Source organism: Phyllobates terribilis, unplaced genomic scaffold (assembly GCF_046119375.1).
Source record: "Phyllobates terribilis strain yellow unplaced genomic scaffold, ASM4611937v1 Scaffold_1__5_contigs__length_1240528914, whole genome shotgun sequence".
Taxonomy (NCBI): domain Eukaryota; kingdom Metazoa; phylum Chordata; class Amphibia; order Anura; family Dendrobatidae; genus Phyllobates; species Phyllobates terribilis.
The window spans coordinates 190,364,235-190,390,685 of record NW_027362761.1 but is presented as its reverse complement, the minus strand read 5'-3'; the positions used below and the strand labels follow the sequence as shown (position 1 = coordinate 190,390,685).

Here is a 26,451-nt window from a genome sequence, read left to right as displayed (position 1 = left end):
TGTGGAAAACGAAGACTCAACTAAGCACAAAAACATAGGAACTGCAATACAGAAAAATGGCAGCAGGTGCTCTGGACTGGCGAGTTAAATGTTAAATATCTGGCTATAAAATAAGGCCGTTTGTTTCGCAAAGGACTGAGGAACAATGCAATCATGAATATCTGCAGGCAGCAGTGAAGCATTGTGGAAGTTCATTTGAAGTTTGGGGCTGTATTTCAATAAATTAAATTGGGAGTTTGGTCAAGATTAAAGGGGTTTTCCCACGAACAAAAGTTCATTTTAAAAATTGTCTGTGTCTGACAGTGTACGGAACATACCACATCTCCTGGACAGGGGAGGACGCAAAAGAGTATACAGATATTACAGCAGGGGATCGCAGAGGATTCATTTTGTGAGGTAAAACATTTCACTGCCTGTTTTTAAACAATATTTTACCTCACAAAATGAATCAGCTGTGATCCCCTGCTGTAATGTCTGTATACTCTTTTGCGTCCTCCCCTGCTCAGGAGATGTGGTATGTTCTGTACACGGTCAGACACAATTTTTTATATTAACTTTTGTTCGTGGGAAAACCCCTTTAATGATGTCCTCAATGTAGAGAAATGCAAGAAATACGTATCCAACAAGCAATATCATCAGGCATCTGATTGTCTCTAAATCTATTCTGCTGCAGGACAATGACCCCAAACATAGAGCCAATGTAATTAAAGCTTAAAGAAGCACTATCATCAAAGATTTTATTCTTTTAATATATTGCAATCATCATATTATATAGCACTGTGTACTCACAATTGCTCATTTTGCCCCTCTATCCAGCTAATTATTCTCTTTTTCTCTATGAAGAAACAGGAAGTCTCTTGTCCCTGCATTTATCATTTCTCTCTTCAACTCCTGACACAGCTGCTCCCTACCCCCCCCCCCCCCTGCCTGGGACTTTTGCAGTGACTCATGACTCATACAGGGAAAATTTACCTCCTGTTTCTACATAGAGTTTAGAAGAATTCAGCTAGTCAGTATTCAAACACGTGATGTCATAGACCTAATGATAAAGAGACTAATTAGCTGCGTAGAATGGCACAAATGAGCAATTGTAAGTACACAGTGCTATATAATAGGATGATTGATATATATTAATAGAATAAAATGGGAGTGCTTCTTTAATGAAAAACAAAGAGTCCTGGAAATGATGATATAGCCTGCACAAAGCCCTAATCTCAATATTATTGAGTCAGTCTACAATAAAATGAAAAGACAGAAGGAGTTGCACAAGCCTACAGCTACAGAAGACTGTGGTTAATTACTCAAGATGTTTGGAAAAACCTCCCTGCCTTCGAAAAAACCTTGTGCAAGTATACTTAGTAGAACTGAAACAGCTTTAAAGTCAAGTGGTCGCACCAAATATTGATTTGATTTAGATTTCTCTTTTGTTCATTCACTTTGCATTTCATTAACTGATAAAAATAAATTATTAAAAAGAACCTGTCACAAGGTTTTTCCCATATAAAAGTACAGCCACCTCCACTGGGGCCATTTTTACTGCATTAGTCCCCAATCCAGTCTGCAGATCCCAGGAGCGAGCTTTTATTCTACTCACAGGTGGGGCGGTCCGGTGCGATGGGCATCCCTGGTCTCGACCTCTCTTCTTGCGATCACAATACTTCTTCCCTGCTTTGTATGATGTGTCATATGTCATTCACACAGTGTCCCCATCACGCTCCTGCACAGGCGCACTTCTCTCTGATCTGGTGAGGGCACAGCAAAGTATTATAGTGCGCATGTGCTGGAAAAAGCCAAAAGAGCGCCGATGACCAGAAGTAAAGCCAACACATGCGCACTACAGTACTTTGCTTTGCCCTTGGCAGGGCACAGAGAAATGAGCCTGCGCAGGAGTGCAATATGGGCACCGTGTGGATGGCATAGGATGCGTCACCCACACGAAGAAGGGAAGGAGGATGGCGATCACAAGACGAGACCAGAGAAGGCCATCGGACCGGACCGTCCCATTTGTGAGTATAACAAAAGATCTGGGACTTTTTTTTTTTTACAGCATTCTAGTGTGCTGTAAAAAAGGCCCTAATGGTGGTGGCCGTACTTTATATGGGGTAAAATCTGGTGACAGGTTCCCTTTAAGCCTTTTATTTTCTAAAGCACCCTTACTTTACAGCGTTTCCTATATATATACAGCTCTGTTATCTTTGGTTTTCAGAAATATTACCAAATATATTTTATGCAAACATTGCATGCAAATGAAGAATGTCAATTGTATGTTAAAAAGATTGTCTACACCCATTTAAAAAACAACAAAAAAAATAGAGGTGTAATGTAAAAAAAGCTTATTTTCACACCAAGTTTCACAACGCAGTGGGGGCAGTTTAGATAGTACATGACAGGTTCCCTTTAAAAGGTTAACATTGCCTTTATTTGTTATTCAGCAACCAAATACCTTATTATTCTGGAAAAAGTTCTTTGGCTTGAAAGAGAAAAGAAGAGGCTTCTTGTGATCCGCAGGATGTTTTCGGTGCACATCATCAGCCTTGTACTGCAGCATTCTCCCGGTCTTGTTGACCATCCAGTAGGGACTATGAATTGCTAGAATAGTTTGCCCCGTAGTATAAGTGACATGGACAGCGATATCCAGTTCTACCTTCTCCAGCTCTGAGATACTGCTGAATGTGATAAAGTGAATGTCTGGCAGCTTGCTTTGGATGTGATACTTGACTTCCCAGCTGAGGTCAAGATAGTTTAATAAGCGCAATCTGAGCTTCGTTTCATCTAGGACTGCACTATGTATCTGGACTGAACAGCCATCTTCTATCAGAACACGCTCAGTCTCAGCACCCTGGGGAAAAAAACACAAATATATTGGACTACGCAAAGTCATACAGAACAATTCGTTTAAATTGTCCTTGTTACAAGAAATATGGTTAAAGTAGGTGCTGTGATTATCGGGCAGCAGATGAGGTGGCTACTGGAACCATTGGGAAAGTAAACGGGAAACAGCAGTGACAATTGGCGACGTATCTGAGGGGCAGATGTTGATTACTTGCTTGCATTCTACGACATTAAATTAACATAGACTTTTCATCTATAGATAACCCCCATTTAATTAAGGGAATGGAAGCAGATTTGTCATCAGATATCACCATGCAAACTGAATACATTATTCATCTGATCTCTTAGACCTGATGGAACTCCATGTAAGAAGGGCCAAATCCATTGTGATGGTTTCCCAGCCTGCTCGTTTTAATTTGAGGTTTATACTGCCATCCAGACATGGATTTTCAAACTGAACACACTAGCCTCATCAGGTTTAAAAGATCCAATTATGAATGCAGATAGCTTTGTAAAATCTGATGACAGATCTGCTTTTAGAGGGAACCTGTTAGATCCCAACCGTTACTATAGCAGTATGGGTGCAGATTTTTTCATTCTAATAAGATATTATCGTTGCAATCTTTAAAGAATATGGTTTTATCCTGCAGAATTGTATATGCAAGTGAGGCAGGAATAGTCCGGTGAGGAGTGTTTTGTCCCAAACTAGTCCTGCCTCATATCTTGTAATCATCCCTCTATGGGTGTGATTGACAGCTTGGGTACACACGCCATCATGGCAGGATTGTTAGGCAGGCTGGCAATCATGCTGTCAAACTAGTGCAACGTGGCACAGGGTGGTAGCCATGGAAGAGGTACTTGTTTCTTACGCCCGACACGCTACATGATGGTGGGGGTTGTGGCTTGGTGTGGACCTGTGCTGTGAGGGCGCTAAGCCCGTAACTGATGGTGCTAGTTACATCAGCATGTAACCGATGTTGCTAGTTACATCAGCATGTAACCGATGTTGCTAGTTACATCAGCATGTAACCGATGTTGCTAGTTACATCAGCATGTAACCGATGTTACTGGTTTGCAAGGACCAGATGTTTCACAGTTCAATGAAGGAGATCACCATTCAAAAATAAACTTTTTATTGAATAGGAACTTTGTAAGGAATATACAAGAGATAGCGGGTACACAGTCGTATGAACGTTTCCTTTACAACTCAAAGCATTTTCCACAGTTTCCTTCCTTTGCTTTCCTAATGTTCTTTATGTCCACTGTTTCTCACTACTTCACCACAACCCAGCTTTAACACTACAGTCCTGCTTAGCAAGAGTCATTTACTTTTCCCTCCAGAGTGCCAGTTTGGCTAGTAATGCTGAAGCTCTGGAACTCCTGCCTGGAACACTTTACTTATCTCATGTACTCAGTTCTGTTTAGGCCCGTTACCTTCAAGAGTTATAAACTCGGGGCCTTTGGAGAGACGCTCTGTCCCAGGACCCATCTCTGGAAGGTCACTCTGTCACGTCACTTCTGCTCCGGATAATGCTATCCCTTTTCTTCGGTTCTCCTCTCACTTAGGGTCAACCCAGAATGCAACACTGCTTATCTTAGACCTTTAGGTCCACTTGCTATGCACTACAGGCCCTATCTGACATTCCAACATGAAATTGCCAATTTCTTTTCAACTTAGCCCCTCCTAGTCTGGGCTAGTCCCAAACATTAACTCTTACCATCCCTATGGTCAAACTACACACACACTATCAGTATTGCTAACACCTTTAACGCACATCACAAGCCACACTACACATCACAGTTCACATTGCATCACATAACACTTTACAACAATAAACTTGTTTCTTCAAGAGGGAAACGGGGGCAGCATTTCCATCTCCATACACTAGTCCAGGAGATGAGACACCCGCTGGAGTAGTCATGCCTCCATAGGATAAGAAGCGCTGCAGGATAAAAGTACAGTGTATGAAGAGTGCAGCATTAGCACGTTTCTGTACATGAAGCATCTTATTAGAATTAAGAAAGCTGCACTCATGCCACAGTAGTAGCAGTTGGAGACAGTCAGGGGAACCGGACAGGTTTCCTTTAATAGGAACGATCATTATACTATACTGCTATACAATCACTTAAAAACAAATACTAAATCAACTGATATCACCAGAATGCAACAAACCCAATGACTGTAACTAATACTATTAAATAGCTTTAATACTTGAATTTAATAGGCCTTTATTTACAAGACTTCTTAGCTGACATCCATACACTTACCTCACGAGAGTATGATATTTGGTAAGGAAGCAAATTTTGTAGCACAACATTTGGCCATAAATGAACAACGTATGGCAGATCCCATCTCTTATCAGTACAAGCAGAGGAAATGAGAGTGTCCATCACGGGTACAACATTTACGATGAAAGAATCTGTGTTGCTTTTACGAGACTGACACTTTCTTCCTAACAGTGAACCTTGGTTTTTCAAGAACTCTTCAAAGTCAATTCCTTCACATTTCTCATACTCTTCTTGGGCTGGTTTTAAGCACAGTGTTGATCTGGGAAAAAAAACAGTAAATGATGAAAGGACAGTCCAATCGGGGGCACATTATCACCCCTACTTTTCTAGTAATCTCATTAGTGTTAGGCATATATGAGTTAACAAAATATAGCTCTTGGGCTCCTCACATGACCTCTAGATATCTGGCTTCCATATTTTAGCACTTTTGTTTTGCAGCACTGGGGTTCAGGGTCTGCAAGGAGAGTGCATGGCTTTTCCATATTTACACAAGATCCCCTGCACAATACACAAGAAGACAGATAGAGTAATCTGCACTAGTGTGTTTGCGTGATTTTATCTAAGATCTGAAATTTAGGTTGTAGGAACCAAGTGGACCAATACCAGAGTACAAGTCGGTGCAGTATACGAGCAATGTTAGCAGATTTAGCAATATTTATGCACAAGTTTCCTGATGCAAATGCATTGAGTAATAAGAGGTTTGGGTTGAAAGTCATGTTTATAAAGCCCCCACCTAACTTCTTCTAATGCATGGGTTTGAGCCCCATTGATGAAATTGCTGCACAATGCACTGGAGAAGGCAGCCATAATGACACACCATATGAATGGAGCAGCGATACTAATAACTCACTACCCCTGAGTATAATGCTATACATTCAGCAGTTATGACAAGTTTTTGGTTGCTGCTAATCTATGCGCCCTTTAAATTACCGGTCAGACACCTAAAAAAATGATTCTTAAACTGCTAATAGACGAAAGTGTTATTCATCATCCTGACGTAGCTTGACTGTCATGTCAGCTCTACTTACAAAGAAAAGCATGTTTATGTTGACCTGCTACCAATAGAAAACAAAACTGTACCTGTAGGATGACAACGGGATGTTAAAATCACTTTCTGGTTCAGCAGTCTCCATACATGTGTCATCGTAATAAATTTCAAATGGTACGGAAAAGTGATTTCTTATCTGCAAAGTATCATAAGATGATAAAAGAGATGATAATAATGCGAAGGAAGGCAATGGTAACTATGCCAAGTACATATGTTTGATTTGTACAGAAGTTTAAAAAAAGAAAATGACACCAGCTATCACTGAGAAATCCGTTATTGTAAAAAGGTAGCACTCTTGTAATATTTTTGCCTGTTGTGGCACCAGTGTACATGGAGACTAATTAAACTTTGAAATTATTTTTGACATGTTGTAACACTTGTTAGATACACTCAATTGTTAGCAGTTCAGGTCCCGAGACCTCCACTGATTGCTCAAACCGGGGTCCAGAAGCGCTCAGCTTGTGCTGAATCCCACACAGGGCAGTGTACGGGCTCCACAGGAAGCCCATGGGTCCATACATCACTATGTGCATGCTTGAGCATAAGCTTGGCGCTTCTGCCTTTAATTGAGCATTCAGTGGGGGGTCCAGGTCGTGAGATTAATTGTATCCACCAGGAACTACAACATATCAAAAATGATTTATACGTTTATTTACACGTTAACATTAGATGGATTATTCTAGCTAGCATGGTACCACTTTTTTTGCTGTGAACTGCCAATCTGCATTTCTAGGTAAAAATGACAGCATGTGAAAAGTTTATTATTTGAAGGTTTCATGTGCATAAGCTATGTAATATCCCATTATTAATACTTCTTAGAGGGACGTAATTGCTTTGCCTTCATATGTTAAAAGTGTTGTTCAGGGAAAACAAGTTATCGCCTATCCACAGGATAGGTGATAACTTGCTGATCGGTGGGTGTCCCTGCAGGGACCTGGGATTAGCAGATCAGTGAAATTTTATCCCCATGTCAAAATGGTGTGCCACGTCAGGTCACATGCCTGACTGCCAATCCTTTCATTCCCCATGGTGCTGCCGGAATAAGCTGAGCGCATGAATAGAATAGAGTAGTAGTCAAGCATGCAAACTGCTGTTCCATAAAAGTTACATCTTCTGGAGATCATTGTGGATCATTGCAGGTCCCAGCAATCAACAAGTTATTACCTATCCTGCAGATAAGACATAACTTGTTTTTACCAGATAACCCCTTTAAATAATAAAAATTGAAAGGTATATTAATAGCTAAGATGATCTGCTTATACCTGTAATGGTGACCGAATTGTTACAGATTTTGATCCTTCCACAGAGTCGATTTGACAAACAATGTATCGCTCAACACCAGATTCCGAATGTCTTACGCAGTAAAGGCTTCGACCCACTTTGGTTAAAGGGATCTTATCACTAGAGGAGTGATTCAAAGGAGCTAGTATGGAGGAAAAGAAACAGTTTGGTTTAGAAATTTTAGAAACCGCTTTATAATTCTCATGTAGTCAGTAGAGGAATTAAAACTTTAAAATTATATTACTGTGACAGAAATGTGTTTTTTGTTCTTTATGTTATCTTCAACAGACCATCATCAAATTATATTATGCAGTGAGACTGACCAAAACCTCCAAGTATACGCAGAAGATGCCGGATTCATTACTTAAAGAGATTGTCCTCTACAATGTGTTAGTGGGCAGATCGATTTAAACTTTGGAAATAAGGCTTTCTTCAAATACCTTGCGTTTCCAAATGTGCCTGTGAGAGGCGCTATCGCGGTCCGCTCATCACCACCACGTGACCCCCGGCTGCAGCTGCCTCTGATGTCCGGTGATGTCAGCGATAGCGCCGCTCACAGGCACATTTGGAAATGCAAGGTATTTGAAGAAAGCCTTATTTCCAAAGTTTAAATCGATCTGCCCACTAACACATTGTAGAGGACAATCACTTTCATAGACATTAAATAGGTTTAAAAGAAAACTCCTCCAGCCAAAAATCCAGGTAAAAAATAAAACTTTATTCTAGTGCGATTAAAACATGAATTCTTCAATTTCATCCAACAATATAATATGAATTTACTACACATTTTTGACTGTAAACCAGTCCTTAATCATGGATTCCAGTCAGAAATGCGAAGGAAATTTATATGACACTGCTGAATGAAATTGAAGAGGTCATTCATTTTTTATTTGCACTGGAATAAAATTAAATTTTTTAGCTGGATTTTTGACAGGGGGAGTTTTTTTCTATCTGATTTATACAGCGCTGAGTCTAGCAGGAATGGCTGCCCTGTGCCAAGGATTTCAGTCATAGCAGGGATGAGCTGGTTGTTCTTATTTTTAGTAAATGGGTTTCCCAACATTTAAACAAAAAACATCTTCCTTCAAATAAAGATGGAACGCTATCATCACTACAAAGCCATGACTTGTGCAATGTAATGTAGACGCAAGAAGTGATGACAAGCTGTAAGGGTGCTTTCACACTGCATTCCAGCACCTGTTCGGGGGCTTACGTCTGAACCCCCCGCAAAACGGGATTTGGAAATATGTGCCGACGGGGCCATATACTATAATGGAGCTGGCAGAGCGTGCATAATTTTCGGGCGTATACGTCTACTGGAGGCGGACACCCAGACGCAGTTTACTACGTCTGGGTGTCCGCCTCCAGTACACACACATGCTCAAAAATGATGCACACTCTGCCGGCACCATTATAGTATATGGCCCCGTCGGCACATATCCCGTTTTGCAGGGGGTTCAGACACAATGTGAAAGCACCCTAGCTGTATTGTTCACTGTGCTTGCTGCCATGATCAGGTAGCATATCATTGGTATGCAATGATACATGAGGTAGCGGGGTCCGTACTGAGTGGTGGCACTAAATAGAATCCAATTTAAATGGCAAGAATATTTGATTTTTTTATTCTCACTTTGACAATGTATATTTTTAGGGGTTAAAAAGAACACTTTAACAACGTGATTTCATTAGGATTTTTTTTAATCTAGAGCAATAGAAGGTTTCGCAACAAAACAGAAGACATTTCTTTTTCAAAGCATGCATTGGTAACTTACTGAGCTGGATATAGAAGTGTTTGCTGCTAAGGCTGGTCATTGCAGAAAACTGATCAGCCTGGGTTTTGGTACGGACATAATCCATGCTAAGACTCTCCCCGTCTCCCAATTCTACGCTCTTCAAACGTGGATCAACATTTAAAGCAGTAAATGAATCACTTGGAGAGACAGAAATAGGGAGGCCCAGAAAATTATGGATCACAAATGGAGCTTGATCCTTTTTGAAGACATCGGACGTTTTGCTGGCTGCTTCGGCAAAAGCCTGTGGTATAAAATGTTCAGTTCAACATCAATAACGAATACAAAACTGTAATTCAATACAAACTATCAACATCAGTGTTCGACACCCCCTCTCCATCAGCGTTAGACACCCCCTCTCCATCCATTTGCTAAATTAACTGACAGTGAGCTCATAGAGCACTCTGCTCCTTAGAGCCATAAGGGCTTTGTGGTGATTAAGGCAAGACATGCCCAGAAGGAAGAAGGAAGAAGACCACTACTACCTATTGAGGTGACTACAAGTCAAAGACCCTGCAGGGGTCATCTGTACAGTCTTCACAAAGTGAGTACTGCATTTTGATATAAAATTGTCAGGTAATAGCGATGGAGGAGTAATTAGCTTCAGTGTATGCCAATGCATACATCCTCCTAAGTTGATGGACAACCATATTGCTGTGATCCTTGGGTCAGCTTTTAACAAACTACTGGTCGGCACTACGGGTGGATGGTGATGCGCAGTGGTAGGACAGATATTCTGACAATAATACGGGAAACACCACGGCACTCTTCAGTTGTACAGTATGGTAACTTTGAACATGATATGTTGACAGATCAATAAATTCCATTTTTCACTGCATCTATGGAGTGAAATTGTCTTTCCTATATCATTAACTTTTAACAAACTGACTGGGAGACAGATTAACATCAGCAGCTCTTCTACATGCCACCAGCCTGTTTTCGACACAGAATTAAAACACTCCAGTACTCCAGAATGAAAAGACACTTCGTTCAACTTAGAGTTACTGTGATCTCCGAGAGTCACACATCACATCTGGTGTCTGATCATAATTACCCTTGAACGGAGATAGAGGGTGATTTCAATACACTGACAGAGAGACCACTTATACAGTTACTTGTCGGTTGATCTGACATCTTTGAGCTAAGTTAATGACCCCCAAATATTTCCAATGTTGAGAAGCAAAGATAAACTGTAGATTTTTGCTTGCCTGAGATGCAAAGGGACAAGAAGCCACTTAGCTCCTCTGCCCTAGTGAACAAAACCATTAACCAGCATGATAACTATGGAGTCTAAAGGTGAATTTCCACTGCATGATTTTCGGAAACGAGTGTTCCTAGGAATGCTCATTTGCTGATAATCGGGCAGGCTAAACAGGCTGCATATCAGCTGACAAATGAGCCCACTCATCGGGTGATATGGTCTTTTGCTTTGCCCAAGAGATCATCATTCTCTACAGTACATCGTACTCACCTTTAGAAAATAGCGGTGAGCCAAATAATTGTTTGGTCACTACCTATCACATGTCAACACCTGACAAGGCTTATAGTGATTTATTGAACTTCTTACCTGTCCTAGGTTAGTTAGGGTTACAATCCCACATTTAGACAGTGTGATGTTTAGCTGGTCTTTGGAAAAAATGTTTATGGCTGTAACATAATCAGGAATCTTGAAGTTCTCCTCTTCACCATCTACTTCACAAGATTCCTTTCTCAATTTCTTTTTCATCTAAAATAAAAATTATTGTTATCAAAGATTCAAAAAGTGGTGTACTTTACAATGTATGTACAGTAGCCCCTGATATAAATGAAAGATCTTATACTGCAGTACTTGCTACAGAGTTCTGTCTATTAATAATAGTTTTATTTATATAGCACCAACATATTCCCCAGCACTTTACAATCTATTAATCAGTCTTCATACATGGCCAACTAAACACTTACTGTAGGGACTGCAGCACATCAATTTATATTGGGGATACACTTTAAGCTGCCATTGATACATTTTTTTCAGGGGTACAAAAAAAGTGTAACAACCACTTGCATTACTGTAATAATGAATATTGTAATCATTATAAATCTCATGTGAGGCATTTATAATGGTGGGTTATACCTGCTCTATACCTACTCCTCACATCAGTAAATTAAAGGGATTGTACGGTACTTTAATATTGATAGCCTACCCTTAGGATAGGTGATCAATACCAGATCGGTGAAGGTGCGATACCCGTCACCGCCGATCAGCTATTCGTGCTGGCAGCGGCCTGAAGCGATCAATTGCAGAGTGGAAGAGCACAGCTCTGCATAGTGGCCACGCCGGGTACTGCACATCTTCCCCTATTCGAATGATGTGCAGTACCCCACTGCGGCCATTATGCAGTTGCCAGAACTGTACTGTTCCACTCTGCATCTGAAGCATCCGGCCACTACCAGCATAGAGAATGGCTGATCAGTGGGGATGGCAGGAATCGTACCTTCACACCGATTTGGCCTTGATGGTCTATACCAGTGTTTCCCAAGCCCCCTACAGGTCATGTTTTCAGGATCTCCTTAGTATTACACAGGTGAGAGAATTCCTGATGCCTTGATGATACTTCAATCACCTGTGTAATACTAAGGAGATCCTGAAAACATGACCTGTAGGGAGCTTGGGAAACACTGGTCTATACTAAGGATAGGCCATCAATATTAAAACACAAGACAACCCCTTCAGCTATATAACGTTTTTAATTTATAACAAAACTTTGTGTTTTTCAGATCCAGTTCAGATGATAAATTTAAATTTTTAATGAAATGCATTAACTTTTATTTTGTAAAAAAAAAACCTACCTTAACCTCAAGACTCCAAGGTCGAAAGCTATCGCTTTTCTCTATTTCCAAAGGTTCTAGCAAAGGCTCCCATACACCAAACATTTCATTATAGTAATGTACCTGAAAGAAAAATAAGCAGATTCAAACACTGAGCTGCAAAATAGGAGAGATGGTGATATATGAGTACATATCAATATTACATACCCAAACTAGCAATCTATTTTGTTTGGGAGGGGCTTTCAGAATTAGAAGAACATGACCGCTTTCTTTCTAAGATTGATATTCCTGTCTATAGGTTGTGTGTGGCATTACAACTCAGCCTCTTTAACTTCAATATCGCTGGGATACAAAATGCCATTTTGTAGCAAATAAATGGGTTTTACATTATATGTCACAATCTGCTCAGAGCAACCAAAAGTATTAAAATGGCTAATAAATCTATACTCACCTCCAGGTCTAGCACAACATCCCTTGTCACCCCAGCTCATGTTATGCTCATTTGGCTACAGCGGGAATGTGACCACTGCTGCCAATCACTAGCCTCTCTGGTTTACAGCACATAAACGCTTAGACCAGTGATTGTCAGCAGTATCACTTGAGGTTTGTGGGATGTTACTGCAGAAGTGGGCAAAACACAAAACCAGCAGGAGGATTGGGAACATGGCCCTGGAACTGCAGGATTAAACAGAAGAGTACAGTTTGATTAGCTGTTTCAATACTATTGGTGGCTGTAAGCAGATTTGAAAACCCTTAAAAAAGGCTCTGACAACCCATTCTTCCATACAGACACAATACCAAGCTGGGTTGTGGTTGCTTCTGGTGTGAAGCCTGTATTATGGCTGTTTTTCACAAATGGAGTAAAAGCAGCCCTGTATGACACAGCATGGTTAGTGGGGAGATGTTTCGGTTCTTCAAGAGGACAAGACCATTATTAATATGTACCTCTAGCTCAAGTTGGCAGTACAGGTTTATAAGTGTGGTCCAGTTCTTAACATTTCCTTTAAATGAAGACTTAGCTAAAAGAATGGGCAGTGTTCTGTGGCCAACACCAGCTTCGAGAGTTATGACAATTGAGTCTATGCACAAGTCTAATTTTTCCCCTGTTAAAACTATCTGGTCGGTTTCGCTATTTTTTTTTTCCTTGTCATTTTCTTCTTCAAGGAACCACAATTTTAAATTCTTTAAATCCTTCTTTTTCCAGAGATCTGGTGGGACTGGACTCGTGGCCTCACTGATTGATTCTTTTCTGGATGTTGACAGTGCAGATGTGATGGTGATCACTGTGTTTATAATAACTGGAGAAACCTGTTAAAAAAAAAAAAACAGAAAAAAAGAATTGCATATGAATTTTGTAATCTTGGAAATGAACAAGGAAAGTGATGTTCACACCACATACCGTTGACATGCAAAAAAGTATACTGCCAAAAAAAGATGCAACTCAATGCGTCTTTGGATTCAAAAGTCATTGACTTCTGCTGTGAATATATATGTATATATATTGTAAGGGACTGGCTCTCAGGTAGACGCTGGTGTACACAAGGATCCAGTTCCTTGGTTCAAAACAAACGTGGGGTTTATTAAATGTCCATAAACCATCCAGCTTAACAAAACAAAACCGCTTCTTCTGGGTACAAAAGGTGCTAGTAGCAATCCTAAGTCATGTGGCAAGGCTCGTTGGAGAGTCGATATTGACTTTAAGGATTGCTACTTCCTATAGGTGGCACTAGAGTTCTAGTCCTCTTCCTCTCTAAAGAGACAATTTGCAGAGTTCCCAGAGGAGCATTGCGGCTTAAAAGTCTCTTCACCTTGACATGCTTAACATGTCACTCTCCGCAAGGAGAAACGTTACCCCTTGGAACCCGGGTACAAAAGGTATAACAGAACCAAAAAGGGAAAATAAACAGGCCATATGGCCCCATAGAAGAACACTGGTCCGAGTGCTATGCGATGTTTTATTGGATTGTACTCGGCCGTGTTATACGCTAGTGTGACCCCGGCCTTAGCAAGAGTAAAGCGACTGGTACTTCAGTGGACTCGATTCATCAATGCACTATTTGTACAGATGTTCCTTAAAATGGTCGCCATGTAAAAAGTACAATTTACCAACATAGGTTGCTTTAAGGAAAATGAGCAGCCAGGCGCATCATCTGGTAAAAACAGCTGTTTGCTAGGGGGTCTTAAGAGTAGGGTCTCACATGGCAGCGATCAGCTCTGAAAGCAGTTGTCCAACCATTAAAAGGTCATTTTAAAACTGCTTAGAATACTGTAAACATACAAAGGAAAGTCAGACTTCTTGTTTCCCACAAGTCTCTGTACTTCCTACTCCAGTGGTGACATCCAAACGTGGACATATGAATGCTGCCGCCAATTACATGCCTGTGTCGGGAAGTCATCACTGGAGCAGGGAGTATAAAGATCGGAAGGACAGGGGAGCATCAGAAGTATTTTTTTACACTACGGCTGGTGAATCCATTTGAAGCACTGGTTTGTGATAGGATAAGCCCTTATCCAAGTTAATATATTTTTAAAACTGAATCATTGTTGCTTACTAGCCACCTTTAAATAAAATGTTAATTTTTTTTAACTAACTACATATAAAAGAAAAATGCCTACCTTTATCATAAGTGATTTTATTGAGAGTTCTATATTCTGTGGACCACCATTAGACTGAGCACTTTGGAAAAACACATCACAAGGCTGTAATATCTAGAAGAAAAATAAGGAGATTTAAAAAAAATTTGACTTTTATGGATAAGGCGATACCAAATATGCAAATTTTTATATTTTCGGATTGGGAGAAGATTTTTTTTAAATTTCTTTATATTTCTATATTTTTCACATTCTTTTGGCCCTTCACTTCCCCAAAAGGGTTTATTCCATGAAGATAAGTCGACAGATAGGTGATATCAGTAGGTCCAACCGCTGGTACCCACATTGATTGGCACTTTTATCCCCCCTGAGTGGCAGCACACACGCCTTAAACACTCCATTCATTCTCTTTGGGGTGCCGGAAAAACCCCAAACACAATGCTAGGCAGTCCCATAGGGACAAGCATGTACAATACTACTTGAAGGTATTTTTTTGACTATAAAACACACTTTTTTCCTCCAAAATTTTAGAGGAAAGTAGGGTGTGCATCTTATAGTCCAGATGTACGGTCCAGCTGTGCATGGTGGGGAGAGCAGCGGTGGAGCGGGGCACAGGAGGCAGGAGTCGCCTGCTGCAGCTAACACTGTGCCCGCTGCTGAAGAAAATGAATATTAACTGCTCCTCACGCCCATGGGCTTGTGGAGCACTGAATATTCATTTTCCTTAATAGCACGCACAGCGTCATCAGCAGCCGCCGGCTTCCTGCAGCGGCTCGGCGATCACGCGTGCCCGCTTTTAAAGAGAATGAATATTCACTGCTCCCCACACCCGACTATGGGAGTGGGGAGCAGTGAATATTAATTCTCTTTAATAGCGGGCACAGATGATCGCCTAGCTGCTGCCGGAGCCGGCAATTAAGGAGAATGAATGTTCAATGCTCCCCACTCCCATTGTCCGGGCATGGGGAGCAGTGAATATTTCGACAGCTGACCTCAGCATGTGAAGGCACATGGCAGTGACGTCATGCGCTACTTACACGGTGACATCAGCAGCTGGCAGCAGAACAGGACGCAGTGCTGGAACAGAGGGGAGGTGAGTAGAATCCTTTATTTTTTCTTGTGTGCAGCGTGATGGGGGTGCCATGCATACCAGGATGGGGGACCGATATATATATACACATACACACACACAATCACACACCAGGATGGGGGATATTAGTACAGAATTGGGGCACATTACCCCTATAACAGTGTCAGCAGCAGACCCCATAACAGTGCATCATGACCACATTTTTTGCTTCAATTTTTTTTCCTATTTCCCTACTCTAAAACCTAGGTGCGTCTTATGGTCTGGTGCGTTTTAGAGTACGAAAAATAAGGTACTTTTTTGTAGTCGTAAATATACTGCTGAAAACATACAAAACTTAATAAAAAAAAAATGGAAAAATGTGCAGTTTTACACACCAGTCATAGCACACAACAAGGTTATCAATTACCATATGTCTACTTTTTTTTTTAAACTTTAATTTTATAGGATGTTAAAAAATGTTCCAATAATTGTTCACATTTAAAGAAAAATTATGAAAAAATGTATTAGTGACCAATTTGCTTCGAGGGGGCCTATATGTTAGAGCTAGTGTTGAGCGATACCTTCCGATATCAGGAAATATCGGATCGGATTGGATCGGGCCGATACCCAAAAAGTATCGGATATCGCCGATTCCGATACCGGAAACCAATGCAAGTCAATGGGACACAAATATCGGAATGAAAATAAACCCTTTCTTTCCTTGTAGGTTAATTCTACATGAAGGAAAACAACTAACAATAATGTAGAATGTATTGGGGGAGGGGGTTGCCCAAATCGATGGGAACAGTGCTCACAGTGAAACATGAGAAGCCGGCAATTCATCAGCGCATACACCGGTACCCGACAATTTAGAACAGAAAGAATAGAGCATCACACATAGATTAGATAGATAGAAACATGTCAGTCACATATATAAGAAGTACAGTGACAGTGTTGGTTACTGTACTTGTCATTTAGTGTTAAAATAAAGGATTTATTATAAAAAAAAATTGGCGTGGGGTTCCCCGTAATTTTCGTCTCTAGCGGAGGTTAAGCAGACGGCTGGGGCAGAAGTTTGAAGCCTGGGAAGGGGGTAATACCCATGGAGCTTCCCAGGCTACTAATATCAGCCCCCAACTGAATACCTAGCCTTTACTAGCTATTAAAATGGGGGACCCCCCCAAAAAAATGACGTGGGGTCCCCCCTATTTTAATAGCTAGCAAAGGCTAGGCAGACAGCTGGGGGCTGATATTAATAGCCCAGGAAGGGTGCCATGAATATTGGCCCCCTCCCAGGCTAGAAACACCAGCCGTCAGCTGCCCCAGAAATGGCGAATCCATAAGATACGCCAATTCTGGCACTTAGCCTCGCTCTTCCCACTGCCCTGTAGCGGTGGCAGTGGGGTAATAGGGCTGGGGTTGATGTCAGCTTATAATGCCAGCTGACATCAAGCCCAGGTTAGTAATGGAGAGGTGTCTATAAGATACCCCCATTAATAACCCCATAGTCAAAGTTAAAAAAAAAACACAAACACCCAGAATAAAGTCCTTTAATTGAAATAAACACACAATTCTTTATTGTTCTACTTATATATGTGACTGACATGTTTCTATCTATCTAATCTATGTGTGAAGCTCTATTCTTTCTGTTCTAAATTGTCGTGTAGCGGTATATGGCGCTGATGAATTGCCGGCTTTTCAGGTTTCACTGTGAGCACTGTTCCCATCGATTTGGGCAAGCACTGTAATGCCACAACCACCATGGCTGTGGCATTAACGTCTTAAAAAATATTAATTCCTGCTATTCCATTTAATTGTAATGTAAGGGAGATAATGTAATGTCAGCGCTTGAGCAGGAGAATTCTCCCACGCTGGGATGGCATTCTGATGACAGGCTGGATCGCAGCTGAGCGCTGCCATCCAGCTTGTCATCCTTCAGAGACACTGCAGAGCGCAGGTATTATGGGAACTTCCGATTCCGGTATTCTATATTGTAAAAGTATCGGAACTCAATCGATACCCGATATTTCAGTATCGGAATGCTCAACACTAGTTAGAACCCCTCCCATAAATCACTCCATGGAAAAAACAGCACATCTGAAAGTATTTAATATTGCTATACTAAGTTTGTTAAAACTTTAGGTGTTTTACAAGAAATTCACCCATTTAATTTCTTTTTTTTTAATTTGTTAAAAAATAAAAAAATAAATAAATAAAAAAAGGTTTAACAGACACATCACATAGATAGACAGACAGACAAGAGATAGGCACACAGACCTATATAGATGATGTTCACATATTCAATGTTTGCATATATCTTAGCATATGTAGTGTCCTGCTTCACTCAGATTTGTATACAATATATTCACAGCAGCTTGCACCTGTTCACACTTGCATCATTCTGTTCGGAGGTGCTGATAAGGTTTTTTTCTGTAGCATACTGTTGGAGGTGGTGACTTCCTTTTTAGTTGATTTTTGTAGGAGATACATGGAGTATGGAATAAAAGATATCCAGAGAATACAGGGTATAATGAATTGTTAGCGCGTTTTATTCTCAACGCGTTTTGAATTATCTATAACTTCTTCATCAGGAGAAACCATAGAAAGTCCGGCATCCTGGGTGCCTCTACCACTGATTAGGCAATCGTGATGTTGAATGAGTCCTAGTGTGTGGCAGAGGCGCCAGGGATGCTGGACAGAGGATTACTGGCATAGAAGTAAACAGTTGCAGAAGACCAAGCTGAATGCCGACAAGGGTAGTTTGAATCTTTTTGTTCATCTCTACAGGATAGCATTACATATTGTCATCAAGACATACAGATTGGGGAGTCGGTCAGGAGGACCAATCCTCATATGCCATCTACATGGGTCATAGAAAGTTGAATAAAATAATACCTTGATATCTGTGATCCAAAATATTACTCCATGGAAGTCCACATATACTTAAAAGTAAATGAGCTTTTACGATCTATGGGTGAGACAAAGATCTTCTTGAGAATTTTCCTCCAGAGCTTATTTTAAATGAAAGGGGATGTTACCAATGTGAGACATGTAGAGCAGGAGAGCAGACTGTCAGTCATTATATGTCTCACATTAGTAACACCCCCTCTAAATTAAAGAAGCTCTGGAGACAGATTCTCAGGGAGATCTATATCCAGACTATAGATCTTAACAGCTAATTTACAAATAAAGAAAACCATGGATTTCTCTGGAATAAGACATATGATTGCAGATATCAAAGTATCATTTTATTCAGCTTCCTATGACCTATATGTTCATATAGATGGACTAGGAAGGTTCATCCTACTGACAGATTCCTTTTAAATGCTAGATCGGAGTGGACAGCAGTAGCAGTTGGATCTAGAACAGGGGTCTCAAACTCAGCTGGGTATATAGACCGCACATAGAAAAAAAATTGTATTTGGGGGGCCGCATTCTTTGCAGGTCAAAGTGACATTTTTAGTGATACCATTTTTTTTGTATACACCATCTGAACATTTTTGCGGTGTTTATTTTATTTATAGCTTGGGTCGTTACGGATGTGGCGATAATAAATGTGCATTTATTGTGTTTACTTTAGTTTATATACAAAACAGAATTTTTAGAGGTAAAATATTTTTTCATGCTTTATTTTACTTTTTTTCTTTTTAATTTTTACAATTTTGTTTCCTCAAATTAGCCACATACAGTAATATTGTTTTACAATTAGTACCATATAGTAATTCTGGCAAACATCTAGTAATGTGCCCCCATCCTGGTGGTCCCCATCTCGCAGAATGTGCCCCCATCCTGGTGGTCCCCATCTTGCAGTAATGTGCCCCCATCCTGGTGGTCCCCATCTTGCAGTAATGTGCCCCCATCGTGGTGGTCCCCATCTTGCAGTAATGTGCCCCCATCGTGGTGGTCCCCATCTTGCAGTAATGTGCCCCCATCGTGGTGGTCCCCATCTTGCAGTAATGTGCCCCCATCGTGGTGGTCCCCATCTTGCAGTAATGTGCCCCCATCCTGGTGGTCCCTATCTTGCATTAATATGCCCCATCCTGGTGGTCCCTATCTTGCAGTAATGTGCCCCCATCCTGGTGGTCCCCATCTTGCAGTAATGTGCCCCCATCCTGGTGGTCCCCATCTTGCAGTAATGTGCCCCCATCCTGGTGGTCCCCATCTTGCAGTAATGTGCCCCCATCGTGGTGGTCCCCATCTTGCAGTAATGTGCCCCCATCCTGGTGGTCCCTATCTTGCAGTAATGTGCCCCCATCCTGGTGGTCCCCATCTTGCAGTAATGTCCCCCATCCTGTAGTAATGCCCCATCCAGGTCCCCCTATTGTAGATATGTCCCCTGCGCTGTTCTTCACACACACATATGAAAGAAAAAAAAGATTCTTCTCACCTGTCCTCCATGCCCTCGGCGTCCTTTGTGCACAAGCGGCCCGCAGGCACAGACCCCTTGATGATCCCGACCTGGTCCAGGGGGAGCCGCCAACAGCAGCGCTGCATTGCCGCTCACTACATTGCCGCTCAGAGGCCAGCAGCTGATATCTGCGTCCCAGCGCAGCGGCGTATGATTGGCTGGCAGCTGGCATTGGAAATGCTGTGCTGGGAGACTGTCTCTGCGGGCAGTGAGCGGCAATGCTGCGCTGCTGTCGGTGGCTCCTCCTGGACCAGGTCGGGATCGTCAAGGGTTCTGTGCCTGCGGGCCGCATAAAGCAGCCTCAGGGGAAGCATGCGGCCCGCGTGTTTGAGGCCTCTGATCTAGACCCTGGTGCGTTAAGGGATCTAAAAGTCCCTCTGACAATAATGGTACATGGTAGGTGAATGGTCCAGTTACAGATTTTACATTATTAATGTCCGGGACTTTAACCTCCCACTTGGATATTCTATTACATAATTACCTTTTCTTTTTATATAATAGAAATAAAAACTTTGCATACCAACAATCTAAGTCTGATTAGGATAAGGAAATATAAAATCATCTTACTGTGGTGATCCTGCCATTTCTTTTGTCTGGCAAAAAAGGACAGGCCTCTATGTGCAAGTCTTTGACCGCAGCGGTCATGTGCTGTTGCTCCGGACTGTTTTTGATTGATACTTCGCACTGTGTTGTAAGCACAAGTGCTGGGGCATCTGCCCTCGATAAATCAGCCACAAACACAAACTCTGGGTTCCTAACCGCTACATTCATTTCCATCCTAGACACCGGTTGTGTGGGAACTGAGGAAACAACAGATTTTGCTTACTTCTTATAATTAACGCTGCACATCTGGTAAATATTTTAGCTATTAGATAACGCTACCTGTTTCTTTACTTGTAACGGAGGTTTGCTTGCTGCTCCGCAGCGCAGCAGAGCTTTGTTCGTTGGCTTTAATAAAAATGTCTGCCACAGTACACAGAAACTCCACACTCGTACACATGTAGATGTCACGAACAGTAACATCCAGCAGTGTGCCTTCCCTGCCTTGCTTGTAGCTGACGTCTACCATGACATTCTTTTCAGATCCGTGCTTCATTTCCAGCATTCTAGAAACAGATAAATGCATATTTCAGGCCTGGTAAATAATTTACATCTGCATGTGGTTGTGTACTTGTATTAAGTCCCATCATAGTTTATTTAAAGAAAAGGCTTCAGATCTGCCAGGGTTAAAGGGAGTCTGTCACCAACAAAATGTATTTTAATTGGGCAATACAGTGTTATATGGGAATATAGCCCCTATAACAACCATACTAGCACTGTACCTGTTACTGGGACGGTGTCTGAGAAAATAACTTTTAATTCATATGCAAATGAGGAGGCTTTGGTGCACCCTTGGTGTGGCCAAGATTTTGGTGCACTGTTGTGCCTCCTCATATGCATATTTGGGCACTTCCCCCTACTTCTGATTGATTTTACATTGTCAGAATGCTGTTGGCGTGTGTGGCCACGTGCGCACGCAGTGGCTGTGCGCATTCTCCTCCGTGTCTCCTTATTTCTGATGCCGCTCGTAAGACTAATACACCCAGAAGTGCAGAGATCGACATTCGAAGAAAGGAGACAGGAAGGAGAATGCGCAAGTCCACTGCGTGCGAGAGCAGCCACACACCCGACCAACAGCATTCAGACATTGCTCACTCTGGGAAGAAAGCACAGTCAATCAGAAGTGGGAAATAGACCGTAATATACAAATGAGGAGGCACAAAAGTGCATCAAACTCTTGGCCACACCAAGGGAGCACCAAAGCCTCCTCATTTGCATATCAATTAAAAGTTATTTTCTCAGGCACTGTACCAGAATCACGTATAGTGTTAGTATGGTTATAATAGGGGCTAAGTCCCCTACAACACTGTATAGCCCATTTAAAATTCACTTTGGGGGTAACAGGCTCCCTTTAAGTATTAAGTATTATCTGGGCCCCTGTAGAGTCTATAATTATTTAGACAGTGAGCAGAATGATGCCTCATGCTTAAAGTAAAACTGAACTCGTCTTCCCTGGCCGCACCAAGTGTGACTAAAAAGGACCCAAAATGGGAGATCAAAGAAAAAAAAAAAAATGTTAAACTATAAAAGCTAAAGCCGTGTTTCCCAAAATCCAGTCCTCACGACCCCCCAACAGATTATGTTTTCAGGATTTTCTTAATATTGCACAGGTGAGAGGACCATGTAAACATTTTTGAAGTCTTGATATAATAATCATTTTTATTTCTATAGTGCCAACATATTCCGCAGCACTTTACAATTCAGAGGCGACATGTAAAGACAATAAAGAAATAACAGAGTAATGCAGAACTCAATAGATACCAAGAGGAGTGAGGGTCCTGCTGCTCGCAAGCTTACAATCTATGAGGAAATAGGGGAGGCACAAAAGCTAAATGGTAAAAAGTGCTTGTATTGTACGGTCCAGCCATCAATATAATAAATAGGATAGTCACATAATACTGCATGAACCAGTACCTGTACAAGTACAGACACAGAGGGCTATTAAGTGCATGGAGGGTGTGTACACAGACGTTACAATGGACCAGATTTGTAAAAAAAAAATTTTGAAGGGCAAAATGAAAATCGTTAGATAGGCCAGTCTAAAGAAATGTGTTTTTAGAGCACGCTTAAATCTGTTCGTATTGAAGATTAATCGAATTGTTTGGTTTAGTGCATTACAGAGAATTGGCGCAGCAGGTTTGAAGTCTTAGAGACGGGAGTGGGAGTGATAGGTTAGGGTGGTAAACAGAGATGACGGAGGAGATGTAGGGTGGTGCTGAACCATCGAGCGCTTTGTGGGTGAGAGTGAAATGTTTAAATTGGACTCTGTAGCAGATGGGCAAGCAGTGCAATGGCTGGCACAGGGTAGAGGCATTGGTGTAGCGGTTGTAAAGAATTATGATCCTGGCTGCTGCAATCAGGATGGATTGGAGAGGGGAGAGTTTACAAAGAGGTCAAATTCTAGAGATGTTTTAAGGTGCAGGTGACATGAGTGAGCGAGTGATCGGAGGTAGAGTGTGAACCCCAGACTGCAGGCATGTTGCTGGGGGGGTTATGGTGGAACCACACATGGAAGTAGCAACATCAGTTTTAGGTAGGCTAGTAGAGGGAGGAAACACAAGGAGTTCAGTTTTTGACAGATGCAGTTTTAGATAGAGGGAGGATATGAAGTTAGAAACAGCGGACAATCACTGGTATTTTGTAGTAATGCAGGGGTGATGTCAGGAGACTATGTGTATAATTGGGTGTCATAAGCATAGAAATGGTACTGAAAACCAAATCTACTGATTGATTGTCCAGTAAAGGCAGTGTGTGGAGATATAAGGAGGGAACCTAGGACTGAACTCTTAGGAACCCCGAAAGTACAGAGGAGAGGAGAGGAGCAAGCAAAAGTTAGCAGTATACTTGAGACCGATAGAGTGAAGCATAGTGAAGAGGAGCTGGTGATGTACAATGTTGAATGCTGAAGAGAGATCCAGAAGAATCAACGGAGAGTAGTGGGCATTAAATTAAGCTGTTACTATTAAGAGACTTTAGTAAGGCCAGTTTCAGTAAAGCGAAAACTAGATTGTAAAGGGTCAAGAAGAGCTTTATTTGTAAGATGGCCGATTAGCCCGGAGTGGACCAAACGTTCCAGAAGTTTAGAGATGAAACAGAGATTCTAGACAAATCTGTAGTAGCAGCACAGTTCTGGTCGAGGGATGTTTTTTTAAGTAATGGGTGTATGCTGGTGTGTTTGAAGGAGAAGGGAAAGATACTAGATGAGAGGTTAAATATTTTAGTTAGGGGAGTGGTGAACACCGGGGGAGAGGAACTGAAGGAGATGTGAGGGAATAGGGTCACTCTTGCAGGTAGTAGAGAGAGGAGATGCAAGAAGTCTGGTAACTTCTTCTTCCATGACAGGTTCAAAGACAGAAAGCGAGCTAGATGAAGTGTGAGAAGGAACAGAATGTATGATATAAGGGGAGTGGAAGAAAATTTCCTTTTAGATATTGTCAATTTTTCTTTGAACTAACTGGCCATATCGTCAGTGCTGAGGTTGCTGGTCAGGGCCTGAACTCATGGACTGATAAAAATTCCAGAATGAAAAGATCATCTGCTGGGGGTTCATGAGAACTGGAGTTCGTGAAACACTGCTTTAGCCCATTACGAACAAGTCCAATTTCTTTTTTTTCCTCTTCTTCTTCCAAGAGCCATAACTTTTTATATTTTTCTGTCTACATTAAAAAACAAACAAACAAGCCCTCATTTAAGGACACCATTCATTTTACCACATAGTGTACTGGAAAACAGGGAAAAAAAAGTGCAGTGAAATTGTGAAAAAATACGCAAGTCTGACATTGTTTCTTGCCAACTCTTTTTATGGTGTACATTGTGTGGCAAAATTGATATGGCAATATGATTATCCTTGTCAGTATGATTATTGAGAAACCAAACTACCCCCCCCAAAAAATTTTGGGATTGTGTGGCCATTTTCCAAGACCCGTAACAGTTTCATTTTTCGGTCGATGGAGCTATGTGATGGCTTACTCTCTGTGGGGTAACATGACGTTTTTTGTTAATGATATAATTTTGGGATAGATATGACAGTTCGATTGCTTTTTAAAGCATTTTTTGGGGTATTGTGGGGACGAATATACAATTTTGGCGGTTTGAATTTTTTTCTGTTTACTGCTCGGGTTAATTATTTTTAGATTTGGATAGATCAGACATTTCTGGTTGTGGCGATACCACATGTGTATTTTTTATTGTCTTTATTTTTAATGGGGGAAAAGGGTATGATTTGAACTTGTTCTTTTTTTATTCTTTTCATATTTTTTAAAACTTCTTTTTTACTTTTTACTTTGTTTACTAGTCTTTTTAGAGGATTTGAACTTGTTTACAATCTGATCGATTGTACTAAAACACAGCAATACCACAGCATTGCTGGATATAGTAAAAATCACGATCTCCTTTGAAGTCCAGCCACAGGTTGGGCTTCAAGGGAGCTCCGTAAGACAGGCACACGGGTCTTCAACAGACCCCCAACTGTCACAGGAACCTATCGGCGTCCCGAGATCGCGTCATGTGCTGATGAAAGCATAGAATGAGGCGTCCCCATGCCGTTGCACGGTTTATGCTGCTGGCAGAGTTTGAAAGTGGCAACAGTCGTGGGTGGAGCTCCCCACCACCGCGGCTGTTAGATCCAGATCCTGGCTATAACACACAGCCATTACCTGCCAGGTATTGGGCGAGCTCACCTCATGAGCCTGCTATATACACCCGCTACTGACTTTCACTGTGCATGTATGGCAGATATTGGTAAGAGGTTAAAGTTTAACATTAGTTATTTTGTTTTCTTTGATCTCACACATTGGGTCTTTAGTCAAGTGGATAAAGAATTGGACTGAGGTATGAAACATTAGCATTTTGGGGGGCAGACCGGTTCATGCTTTGTAGTTGTACATGTGCTCGTTCATTTAATCCTTTCCCATCCCTTTCTAGAACATGATAGTACGGTTGAATAAAGACACGTCTAACTATGTAACAACTGAATGCAATACAATAGGGAACGATCTTCAGAGCTCAATTTTCTGATGTCATACCCCGAGGCAAATTGGCCTATTTGCTTATGTAACGTTTCATTATCTAATAATCTTAGTACGCTACAGTTCTTAGATTGTTCTTTCCCTTTGTAAATGCTATTGTATTGTGATGGTGTTGTCATGATTTTGTAGTTAAGTGGGTTGTCCACTACTAGGATGCTGATAACCTATACTTATGATAGGACATTAATATCAGATCAATAGGGTCCGAAACCTAGCACCCTCACTGTTCAACTGTTAACAGCTCCGTCAGTGTCCGGATATAATCAGCATACAGAGCTGGACCTGCACAGCTTGCAAACACTGTGTAGAAGCCATTCCTGAAGTACTATAGCTCAGCTCCTATTCACCTAGGTCATTAATTGTAATATCCAAGCCACTACCTATCCTCTATTTCCACTTCATTCACTGGGTGGCGCTGCACCTTTGTTGTGTACGACATAGGGGAGCAATGCAGCGGTCTAGTTTAATTCCAGTGACCTCTGGTGCTGCTCAGTCAAGGTGCTATTAGGATAATTCTAGCTGCTTAGATTGCGCCTTGCTGTGAGCCTTAGTTGGGCTATATACTATTTAAAGGCCTCAACCTCTGACTCCCACTGCCAGTTAATTTATCTTGTTGGTTCAGTCATGTTCTTTCAGCCCCTGCTTAGCTTGGTTCCATTCCTGTTGTCTGACCACGGCCTGTTTCCTGATCATTCTTTTGCCTATTGATT

The 26,451-nt window shown here is 41.4% G+C and overlaps 1 protein-coding gene across 2 annotated transcripts in view; it reads right to left on the bottom strand.

Moving 5' to 3' along the window:
* The window catches only part of VPS13A (vacuolar protein sorting 13 homolog A), a 221,736-nt gene that overhangs the window by 68,624 nt on the left and 126,661 nt on the right, over nt 1-26,451 (bottom strand). For both annotated transcript variants that reach the window (XR_012314200.1, XM_073670791.1), the window contains exons 38-48: nt 20,997-21,220; nt 20,682-20,914; nt 14,662-14,754; nt 12,991-13,353; nt 12,067-12,168; nt 10,808-10,966; nt 9,223-9,484; nt 7,432-7,592; nt 6,202-6,305; nt 5,101-5,380; nt 2,444-2,839 (exon numbers count right to left, since the gene is read on the bottom strand). Coding sequence is in view for 1 of the 2 variants with exons in the window: in XM_073670791.1 (XP_073526892.1) it covers nt 2,444-2,839; nt 5,101-5,380; nt 6,202-6,305; nt 7,432-7,592; nt 9,223-9,484; nt 10,808-10,966; nt 12,067-12,168; nt 12,991-13,353; nt 14,662-14,754; nt 20,682-20,914; nt 20,997-21,220 (2,377 nt within the window). In the remaining variant the exon portion in view is untranslated. The remainder of the gene's footprint in view (nt 1-2,443; nt 2,840-5,100; nt 5,381-6,201; nt 6,306-7,431; nt 7,593-9,222; nt 9,485-10,807; nt 10,967-12,066; nt 12,169-12,990; nt 13,354-14,661; nt 14,755-20,681; nt 20,915-20,996; nt 21,221-26,451) is intronic.